The following is an 11,126-nucleotide window of genomic DNA, read 5'->3' as shown; positions in this document are numbered from 1 at the left end:
GCATATGCCTTGACTAGCGCGTAACACTCTGTTTTCAGTTATGGGGGAAAGAAGAACGCTTTTTTTTGTTGAGTTGTACAAGAGGTCGGGCAGAAGATCAGAATCTGAAAATGAAAACAAACCAACAAAAAAACAAACCACTAAACCGAACATCTGAGCCGTTTAGATAAAAACGAAGAGAAACAGCCATTCTGTCGTCATTTCTCACAACCCACAAAGGCCTTCACAAACGCCAAGCGATCGTCGCCGCCCATCACGGTTCACCTCCGGGGTCGTATATAGGAGCGTTGTCTAGTAAGATTCGCCACCGGTTCCATTGTGGCTCTGGCCGACCATGGAGGTGTACCCATAGTTCGAGTTGTCCTGCTCGGACGGGTCCATATTGGTGGGCAGAATATTGTTGTTATTGTTGTTGTTTTCCGATGCACCGGCAAAAGAGCTCGAGGCGTTGGCCGTCGCAGATGCTCCGCGCGCAGCGGATAATCCGCTCACTGAACCACCCACAGGACCACCGGTGTTGTAATTGCTGCTCGTAGTCCGGTTCTGGCTCTCACCCCTTGCCGACTGCGTCTGCAGCCAGTTAGTTGAAGATCATCCCAGGAGGATGAAGACGGGTCCTGGCAGTAAACAGGTTGTGCGCTCCCTGTCCTACCAGACAGCAACAGTACTCACCTCGCGATATTTTGTAAGATAGATCTTCAAGGCCTCGGCATAGTTTTCGAATCCAAGAGAGGTCATAGCAAACAGAATATCTTCACCGTTGACCGTCTTGCGCTTCTCTTGCTGGCATTTTTCAGACGCTGTCGGACTTGTTAGAACACGAAACTAGACGCAATATGACAAAAAGAAATAGAATTGATGAAAAGGACCCGAAATACTAACCTTCGCTGGTGATGAATGAGATGAATTCGCTCACGCATTCTTGCATGCACTCCTTGGCCTCTTTCGCAATCTTGGCATTCTCCGGTAGGGCAGTTTTCATTATACGGGCCACTGGTGACAAAGTGCAAACGTTAGCATCACATCTCCGGGCAGGCTAAAGATCCCATGATAGCCGAAAACAGAAAAGTAAGAAAAGGGATAGATGTCGTAGAATAAGGGAAATGGTAATATTCAAAGAGCCGCAAGCATGCTCTGCAGCGCGAACCGTAACTAGTAAAAAGGACGAATAAGGTACATGGCTCCAGGGGCGCTTAACGAGAAGCGCCCTGGATCCCCAGAAGCACCGGAGTACCCAAAGAAGAACCGGGTGTAGCGCAAAAAGGAACGGTCGCCTGCAAGCAGCAGAAGGGAAAGGGACGCGCAAATCAGGGGATCAGAACAAGATGCAGGAACACGTAAAACTAACCATTTGCAATAGGGAGCCACCGGTCCTGCTCCTTCACCTCGAACTCGTGGCCTTGGTTTTGCGTCTCTTGATTCTCCCGATCCATCTGTTCCTGGTCATCGCCTGACTGAGTCTCAGGTTCCACCTCGGGTTCCTTTTGAGGAGAGGCCGACGACATGGTTTTAGACCCTTGGGTACGTGCAGCGGATACCGACTTTAGAGGGAGAGTCCGGCTGCTCTGCTGGCAAATGACCACGTCAGAGGGGGGCGCGGGAAAGACTATGCTGCGGATGCGATGCAGGTCCTGCGTCAGAGTGCGTCTGGCTGGGCAGCGATTTGCTTCACAGCAGCCTGGGTCTTCTAAAAATTCCCGCCGTGTGGGGGACTGGTGGCGATGCTTGCAGTCCTACTTGGGGCACTGGCGGTGTACAAGAGGACGACGGAGGCGCGCCAGGGGGAGCGACCGCGCGCGGTTCCTTCCGAGCCGCAGATGAAGAACCACGCGAGGCCAGGCTCTAGCAGGGTGGACGAATCTGTGTCTTTGCTTCCGTCTGTCAGCAGCCGGTGTCGACGTCGAGAGCAGCGCGCGTGGTGAGAGCGGGAGAGGTAGCTAGCAAGCCGAGGAGACCCGTTCACGCAGAGGTGGGGGAAGGTTTCAATTGACGGGCTGGGGCACTACACCTTGCGAAGCAGCCGGAATCAGACGGCGACAGAGGCAGCGCGTACGCGACCGACTTCGAGGACCTGGATGATCAGATCGTGGTGGTGGAGGGCGTTTCTTGCGCAGCAGAGTCTCGACGATCAGGCGGCGCTCTGTTGTTGATGCGCGTAGGAAGCAATTGGCGAACCAGAGGTGGCGGATGGCAAAGCGCGAATGGCGGCAGAGCAGAGCTGGAGCTGGAGCTGTTCGTTGGCCGTCACAGACGCCGCAACAACCAAGGCGAGCGGACGCTGACTGGTGGAGAGCAGACGCCAAAACAGAGCCGTTTTGTACACCTCCCGCCAGGCTGGCGATTGGGCCGACACAGAACGAGATACAAAGAGAACGAAGTCCTGCCGGGCAGCCTTCTGGACGGTTCTCTGCGCTTCTCGTGATGGCGACTGCCCTTTCCGGCCTGCGTGAGGGGATGATTACGCGTTCCATACGGGCATGTAATTTAGCTATGCCGCTTTCGGGCATTCTGTGGGGGACGGCGCGCCGATCCCTTGCCTGAACGTGTAACAATACGGTATCACGTCATCGCCTGCGATCTACGTCACGCAAGTAGGTACGCTCCGGACATTCTGTAGATAAGCCTCCAGCAGCATGGATCTTCTGCCATGGCCTGGCGTGTCGCTGCCCAAGATCTCGACCTGAGGATCAAGGAGTATTCCTGTCTTGTTCCCCTCACAGTGCCCTGTTCAGCAGAACTTGGATCCCTGCCGACATTCCAACTCCGGTTCCTTAGCTAGGAAGTTCCAGTCAGTCCCTGACTCCCTGGCGGCATCGACAACCGCCTAGACAGGGCGATATGCTTGTTGTCAATATGCAGCTGCCTGTTCGTCATCCAACTTGCATGGCATAGCCTCGTCCGCGGTTGATTTCCAACCTCCATCCAGCTCATCCCTCGAGGTTACACTGCGGGTTTTCCCAACTCCTTTTTTTTACAACTGGTCATTACTTTTTTTCAGTCAGTGTGCAGCACATGCGCCACACCACCAGTTCCCTTGGAGAATAACAGATTTCAGACTGAGGGAATTAGACCTGTCGCTTGTGGTGGGCAAGATCCAAAGCAGGGCTCACTACCGTGTCCACCAGGTGCCAACATCTGGCTGGCAAAGAACCAGATATGCAATCGAAGAATTTTTGCAATGGGGCAACCTTCCAGAATCATCTAGGCCCTAGACATCATGTGTACCTAATGCATATTGTTTCTTGGGCAGAGACCAAGCCACTCCGGGGTGTTCTTCAATGAAACAGTAACAATGCATAATGAAGACTTCCTGATTCACCATCTCACCCCGGAAATATGTGCTGCGGGAATTGAACAACTAATCATTCAGCCTCTTGTTATTATTGCAGAGTCCAGGTGCCGTGTTCCATATCGATGAACTGTGTTGTCTGCAGTAATACTGCACCTACAATCCTAGACCCCCATTTTATCGAGTCCCATACGCGTAGGATCTACCCAAAACAAACAATCTGATACTTTAAAGTCTGCCATCTAGATGCATGGCGTGGATCTTCATCTTTGGCTTGGGATTTTAGATCACATCGATTAATGGCAACCCCCACTGTTTGAGAAACCATCAAGGACAGCCAGTTCACCCGATGGAATGGTCTCGTGGGTCTCAGTACTGCATGGTTCTCCACATCCACGTCATTATTTCTCCATCACAGTCTGTAATGCCATCTATACTCCGACCTTACGACAGCTGAAACAGGCAGCCTTATCGCCATACAGACTGCAAGTATCGGGACTTGACGTTGAAACGGCCAGTAGGCGTGAGGCCCAAGGTGGTGGCACAGTGGTACCTGACTGCAGCCCTCTCGAATCATCGGGCTCCATGATGCAGACCATGGACCAACCGAACTGCATGCTGGACAGGCGCTAAGTCAGCATGCAAAAGAGTCAGTGTCCAACCTGCCCGAGCAGTGAAATCCACCTAAGGTAGTAGTGTGGACTAAACCACTCACACCATGCAAGCCTAGTGTCCGCCTCATTGGGCTGCAGCGCATGGCCAACTCACTCGAGCACACCCATCTCTACAAGAACACGGCACAGAAAAAAATCAACTTAACTACAACAAGGAGGGGATGGGCGCGTGGGATGGAATCATTTCAGCAAAAAATCCCTTTCCTAAGTTTCTGGCTCCAAAAGAGAGTTTTCTCCTGCCTTATGATCGCATTACTTTGTGAATAAAACACATGGACCATCCCGCACTAGGAACAGTCGAGTTCATGTCCAGACACTGCCAGCTGTCAGGCATAATTGCATCTTCAACTGACCCTGGATTAACAGCATGGGTTTTTTTTTTGTTCATTCCTTCTGCTTCCTCAGCTGATGACGTGTGAAATCAAACATCCTTACAGCCGGCTGTTTTCAATCCCCGGAGGGGTGTGAGAGTGTGACATACTCAGGTAGACCTATCTCCGAATGTGTGCAATATGGGAGAGACAAAAGTCTGGAATGACTCGAGTCGCAGGTGTCTGTCCAACCTGCATCTCTCACATACCGAAAATCTTGGGAAAGGTAACCACAGCTCGGCAAGGATTTCTACTCTGCGGCCCTTTGTATTGTGCAGATACCGAAACCTTGACGTAAAGAGAGCAGTGTGCTCTCACTGTTGTACCACTTGGACGTTGTTTTTCCTCTGCGGAATTGGAAATTGTCAGCATATGCGTCTCTGGACGCGTAATGTAATGGGAATTCTAAGTTTATCGGTGGTGAAAAGGGAAGTTCTCTCCTGCAACAGCAGGATATTGTGTCCCCCAAAGACCACACCGTATCTGTTTCTCCCCATGAGACAGTGATGTAGAGATGCCGACTCACCTTCCACTCATCCATCTCAGTTTGCTTAGCCTTGTACTGCTTGACTAACTCATCGAGCACTTGCTTGAGTCCTTCAGCATTCGTTTTGAGGGCTGGAATCACATCCTGAATAGTGCGCTCGACCAGCACTCCGTTGACCATGCGAAAACATTTGCGGTCCTTGGGAAGGGGTTCGAGAGTTTCTAGAACGAGCCTAAAGCCATGTAAACGCATCAATTAGCAATGTGAAAAGAGCAGAAATTTAAAAAAAAAAGAAAGACTTAGCAGAGCAAGGCGAAAAAAAAAGTATCTATTGCCCCGTTACCACCCTTCTCCCGGAATCCCAAATACACGTTGCCATCACAAGCTAGCCAAATAGAAGGTGAAGCACTCACTTATGCTCCTCTGCCTCTTGTTCAATATCCCCGATCTTCTGCGCAAGTTGCTGCAGGGTGTTCTTGAAGTTGGAGTACTGGAGCTGAAGCTCTATCAGGAACATAACTGGTCAGCATTCGTCCTGTGGCGCAATTTCCAACATACGCAATAAGATGGACAAGGAAGCTGAAATCATCTTACCCTGCTGCCTTTTCAAGTTCGCCTGTTGCTGGCTCGCCATGGTGAGGAGTCGCTGCTATTTACAGCGTCTAGTTTCGAACCTGGCTGGTGATGCGGGGCCGCAACAGCTGCGATATCAAAGTTGGTTTCGTGAATCGCGCCAAGATCCGAGACCGCCTGCGGCCTATCAGCCTTATCGATCGTCGCTAGTAAACCTCAACGCCTCGACGTGTGAGAAACGGGAAAATGACTAACGAAAGAGAAAAAGAGCATAGACAGAGAAAGGAATATTCTCATAGTGCACAAATCCTGTCATATACGGAGTACTTATTGAGGATGATTTAATGTCTCTGGTACAAGCTGCTGCGCATAGGTCTACAGATCTGCTTAGTCATCACATGTTTGCACTGTTTGTCAAATGTCGAATGATTTCCCCTCAAGGTCCGCTTCCTCCTTCGAACTTCCTACAACCAGTCAAAATAGCTGGCTGCTTCACGCCGCCAGTGTCAGGAGAAAGGAGAGCTAATTCTCATATATTTTGTTTGATTCTCCTTTCTTGACATTGATTTAGCCCATCATGACGCGCGACGACGCTCCGCCGCCGGCCAAACGGCAAAAGAGCAATCTCCCGCCACCACTCCGCGATGCGAAACGCAAGGACATAGACAACTGGGAGACAAATCGGATGTTAACTTCGGGTGTCGCGCAGCGAAGAGAATACGATGGTGACTTTGTTCCTGATGACGAAGAAGGAACTCGTGTGCACCTGTTGGTACACGACCTGCGCCCGCCCTTCCTCGATGGCCGCACCATCTTCACCAAGCAGCTTGAGCCTATATCCGCAGTGCGCGATCCCCAGAGCGACATGGCTGTCTTTAGTCGGAAAGGAAGCAAGGTCGTTCGAGAGCGGCGCCAGCAGCGGGAACGGCAGAAGCAAGCGCAAGATGCTACGACTGTCGCGGGCACCGCCTTGGGCAACATAATGGGAGTTAAAGAAGACGAGGAGGGCGATAGCGCAGTCGCGGCACCAATAGATGATGTGTACAAAGGAGGGAATCAATTTGCGAAACACATGAAGAAAGATGAAGGTGGCGCCAGTGCCTTCAGCAAGAGCAAGACCCTTCGTGAGCAGAGAGAATATCTGCCTGCATTTGCAGTGCGGGAGGAACTGTTGCGCGTGATCCGGGATAACCAGGTCATCGTCGTCGTCGGAGAGACCGGATCAGGGAAAACAACGCAATTGACCCAATTCCTGTATGAGGACGGGTATGGCAAGTATGGGATGATTGGGTGCACACAACCGCGAAGAGTGGCGGCCATGAGTGTTGCCAAACGTGTGAGCGAGGAGATGGATGTGGAGTTGGGAGGTCTGGTTGGCTATGCAATCCGCTTTGAGGACTGCACCAGCGATAAAACTGTCATCAAATGTGAGTTCGCGCATTGTCCTGTTGCTTTCTCTGCTACAGTACTAACGATGTTTCCAGATATGACCGATGGTGTCCTCCTGAGAGAATCGTTGGTTCAACCAGACCTCGACAAATACTCGTGTATTATTATGGATGAGGCGCACGAGCGGGCTCTCAATACTGACGTCCTCATGGGTCTGATCAAGAAGGTTCTGGCTCGACGAAGAGACCTGAAGTTGATCGTGACGTCTGCCACCATGAATGCGGAACGGTTTTCTCGGTTTTTCGGCGGAGCTCCCGAGTTTATTATCCCTGGAAGAACATTCCCCGTCGACATTCAATTTTCTCGCTCTCCCTGTGAGGACTACGTGGACAGTGCAGTCAAGCAGGTCTTGGCTATCCACGTCTCACAAGGCCCTGGCGATATATTGGTGTTCATGACGGGTCAAGAGGATATTGAAGTAACCTGCGAACTCATTGAGGAGAGGTTGAAACTCTTGAATGACCCTCCCAAGCTGATCATATTGCCCATCTACAGTCAAATGCCGGCGGAGCAGCAAGCAAAGATCTTCGAAAAGGCCCCTCCCGGGGTTCGGAAGGTGATTGTCGCCACCAACATCGCCGAAACGAGCTTGACTGTGGACGGGATTATGTACGTGGTGGATTCTGGCTTTTCGAAGCTGAAGGTCTACAATCCTCGCATGGGTATGGATACTCTTCAAATTACGCCGATCTCACAGGCCAACGCTGGCCAGCGCGCCGGACGAGCAGGCAGGACCGGTCCAGGCAAAGCGTATCGGCTTTACACGGAGCAGGCTTACAAGAACGAGTTCTACCTCCAGACAATCCCTGAAATTCAGCGGACCAGTCTTTCCAATACGGTTCTCCTTCTCAAGTCGCTTGGTGTGAAGGATCTGTTGGACTTCGATTTCATGGATCCTCCACCGCAAGAGACGATCAGCACGTCTCTTTTCGAGCTGTGGGCACTCGGGGCTTTGGACAATTTGGGTGAACTGACGCCGCTGGGCCGGCGCATGACACCGTTTCCGATGGATCCATCTCTCGCGAAGATGCTGATTACAGCTTCGGAAGAGTACGGCTGTAGCGAGGAGGTGCTGACCATTGTGTCGATGTTGTCGGTGCCAAGTGTATTCTATCGGCCGAAGGAACGTCAGGAAGAATCGGACGCAGCTCGGGAGAAATTCTTTGTGCCTGAATCCGATCACCTGACACTGCTCCATGTGTATACACAATGGAAGGCCCATGGCTATTCGGACGCGTGGTGCACGAAACACTTTCTCCACTCGAAGTCCCTCCGACGCGCGAAGGAGATCCGCGAGCAGCTACAAGACATCATGGCAATGCAGAAGATGCCTCTGGTCAGCTGCGGCACCGACTGGGATGTGATCCGCAAGTGCATCTGCTCGGGATACTACCACCAGGCGGCTCGAGTCAAGGGTCTTGGCGAGTTTATCAATCTGCGGACCAACGTAACGATGCAGCTACACCCGACGAGTGCGCTGTACGGGCTGGGATATGTGCCGGACTACGTGGTCTACCACGAACTGATCCTGACGAGTAAGGAGTACATGTCGGTTGTGACAGCTGTTGACCCACATGTAAGTTTCCTGCGAATTCGAAAAAAAAAAAGTTACATAGCTAACGTAAATATAGTGGCTCGCCGAACTCGGAGGCGTCTTCTACTCCATCAAAGAGAAGGGCTATTCACACCGCGAGCGCCGCATCACTGAGCAAGAATTCAACCGACGGATGGAGATCGAAGCGCAGATGGCGGCCGACCGCGAGCGGGCCGCAGCAGAGAAGGAGAAGGAAAAGGAGCGCAACGACCCAGCGCGACGCAAGAGGGAGATCGAAGCCGGTAGCGGTCCAACCATCCGCACCGCCGTGCGAAAGCCTGCCATAGTTGGCGCGCGACGACCGGGAGGTCTCGTGACGGCTTCTTCGACATCGACCAACGGAAGCAGCGGCGGAAGCAGCGTGGTAAAGAAACCGCCGACGACGAGGAGACCTGGAAGGGTCTTCTAATCAGTCAGTTAGTCGGATGACAGTTAGTCATATTTTCTTCATCAGTCAAGATACCTACCTACCTACCTACCTTGTTTTGTTTCGTTTCGCTTGAGATACCATTTCAATTCATTTCATATTTCGCTTTCCTACCCGAGGGTATTATTATTATATTATGTATGGGGGTATACATTACATTACATGCATGCATGAATGGCATGTTCTATTCTGTGCTGTATGTACTGTACAGGAAAGGCATGTAGATAGACATGATAAATAGATATGATATGATAAATAGATGGATGGGTGGACAGATACACAGATACACAGATAACCAGAAGCAATTCCTCTTTTTTTTTATTGTCAGTCTCCTGCTAACTGAAATTTAAATAATGAACGTAGTTTCGTCCATTATTCCATTTTTTATTCCATTTCAGTACATATATTTACATTCACACTTGTCTATTTGTCGACAGATGATTCCTAATTCCTACATTCTAATCCTAATACAACAATCCTAATATAATATAATCCTGCAAGAAGAAAAAGGATGAAAAAAAAAAGAGAAATCCTTCCAGAAACCTTCTCTTTGAAGGATTCCATCATTCATCACACACACACACTCTCTCTCTCGCTCGCTCTTTTTTATTTTGTTCTTTGGACCCTTCGCTTCCCAATTGTTGATTTAATACGTTCTTTTTGTTTATTTTTCAGTTAATAAAATTAATGCAGAAAAAGTGCAAGATCAAGCTGCCGAAGATGTAATCCGCAAAGGCCCTACAAACAAACAAAAATACATAATTAGTCACCGACATCACAATAATGGATCGATTGATGATGGATATAGATACATACCTCTCATGCGAAGTCTCCACATTCGTATCCTCCGCCGAAGAAGCCCCGCTGGAGGCGTTCTTCCCTTTCGATGACGATGACGATGACGATTTATTATTGGAACCGACGACGCTAGGAGCAGGACTCGTCTGCATCCGCAAACTAGCAGTTAAGACAAACTGCCCCACGGCAGCAGAGAAGCCGCTGAGGAAAGCGTTGAAGGGCTAAAAACCAACCAAAAAAAAATCAGTCAGTAGATCAACCAATCCCTTCGGGATTTACTGTTTTCACGTACGTAATTCCCCGCCAAAACGCAATACACAAACTGTACTGCCCCCACAACGACCAGAAATGCCATGAATGCATCGAGTAGGAATGTGCGCGGAGGCGTTTGCTGTATGTATCGCTGCCAGATGTGCTGGATGATTACTTGCGGAGGGGAATTGGGTGATAGGGAGACTGGTCCGGACGAGGACGACGAGGAGGACGATGTCGTTGTTGTTGTTGTCGTCGCTGTTGTCGTTGTTGCTGGCGTAGAGCTGCCGGAGGAGGAGGATGGGCTCGTGGCTGCTTGTCGTTTTGGAGCCATTGTATTGTTATTGTTATTGTGATTCTTGTTGCGGTGTGTTAGTGTTCGATTGACGTTTGACGTTTGACGTTTGACGTTCGACGTTCGACGTTCGACGTCCTGGATATACCTATGCAGGTCGATTTGGATAAGTTGCAATGGTGTATGTATGGTCGAGTCGATGCGACGCAACTTGTCATCTACCTAGCTAACAGCCGCGTGTCCGCATCGAAGCTCCGACAGATTGCGGAGTTCGCCAAGACCGCCGCGTGATGGCTTGGTCCGTGCTCCCGCAGTATCTCCGAGGAGCCGTTCCTACTTCCTAGATCTTAATACTCCGTACACTGCAGGATAAGATGCGGAGTATATAGATGACTGCGTCTATCTCTGATTTCTATCCATTGAGTATAAGCTACATATATACCGTCAAGTCATCAATATCTAAATAACCGAAAGTAAGTTCAATGCATATACAGTATGTACATACAGTACATGTATTCACAGTAGAGAATCCCAATGCGAACTAGACGCCGTCAGCTAATGCCCTTGGAAAGGAGATGTTGAATCAATAATGTACATGAGAAATGAAATATCCCGCTGAACAACCTCTAGCCAAATCGAACGCCTAAATAACCACCTTAGATGCATCAAGGCACAATCCGTTGCCATATCATCAGTCACGTATGCACATATATACAGTGTCGTTGATTCGAACATCAAAAATTGGCTTCGTCATGTCCAAGGCAATTCACTCGTTCTGACATTCACAGAAACGAGACAAAATCTGCTATACTGGGCGGCCCACTGGTCTGCTCGACATCCATCTGGAAATCGCGCAGGACACTGTCCCACTGATCCCAGTCTTGTGGCATATCCAGTCCATCTGACGGCTCCTGACC

At 50.2% G+C, this 11,126-nt stretch overlaps 4 protein-coding genes across 4 annotated transcripts; 1 reads left to right on the top strand and 3 right to left on the bottom strand.

The window, feature by feature from the left end:
* Nucleotides 1–291: 291 nt before the first annotated feature.
* Nucleotides 292–1,505, bottom strand: T310_8265 (CCAAT-binding factor complex subunit HapC; the record flags this gene model as incomplete). The annotated part of the gene is made up of 4 exons (XM_013468955.1): nt 292–570; nt 673–800; nt 883–993; nt 1,349–1,505. The coding sequence occupies 4 exons, from the start codon at nt 1,503–1,505 to the stop codon at nt 292–294; spliced, it is 675 nt and encodes a 224-aa protein (XP_013324409.1).
* Nucleotides 1,506–4,444: 2,939 nt separating this feature from the next.
* T310_8264 (uncharacterized protein) lies at nt 4,445–5,455 on the bottom strand (the record flags this gene model as incomplete). The annotated part of the gene is made up of 5 exons (XM_013468954.1): nt 4,445–4,492; nt 4,544–4,597; nt 4,861–5,053; nt 5,235–5,340; nt 5,416–5,455. 5 exons carry the CDS (start codon nt 5,453–5,455, stop codon nt 4,445–4,447), a joined length of 441 nt encoding a protein of 146 aa, XP_013324408.1.
* Nucleotides 5,456–5,971: 516 nt separating this feature from the next.
* Nucleotides 5,972–8,846, top strand: T310_8263 (mRNA splicing factor RNA helicase (Prp16); the record flags this gene model as incomplete). The annotated part of the gene is made up of 3 exons (XM_013468953.1): nt 5,972–6,821; nt 6,879–8,419; nt 8,475–8,846. The coding sequence occupies 3 exons, from the start codon at nt 5,972–5,974 to the stop codon at nt 8,844–8,846; spliced, it is 2,763 nt and encodes a 920-aa protein (XP_013324407.1).
* A 664-nt stretch (nt 8,847–9,510) lies between these two features.
* Nucleotides 9,511–10,721, bottom strand: T310_8262 (Oligosaccharyl transferase subunit Dad1; the record flags this gene model as incomplete). Its single annotated transcript, XM_013468952.1, has 6 exons — nt 9,511–9,520; nt 9,681–9,838; nt 9,955–10,357; nt 10,571–10,608; nt 10,652–10,668; nt 10,715–10,721. The coding sequence occupies 6 exons, from the start codon at nt 10,719–10,721 to the stop codon at nt 9,511–9,513; spliced, it is 633 nt and encodes a 210-aa protein (XP_013324406.1).
* Nucleotides 10,722–11,126: the final 405 nt, after the last annotated feature.

This window comes from Rasamsonia emersonii, assembly GCF_000968595.1.
Source record: "Rasamsonia emersonii CBS 393.64 chromosome Unknown ctg1118621760691, whole genome shotgun sequence".
NCBI lineage: Eukaryota > Fungi > Ascomycota > Eurotiomycetes > Eurotiales > Trichocomaceae > Rasamsonia > Rasamsonia emersonii.
This window is presented reverse-complemented; position numbering and strand designations above follow the sequence as displayed.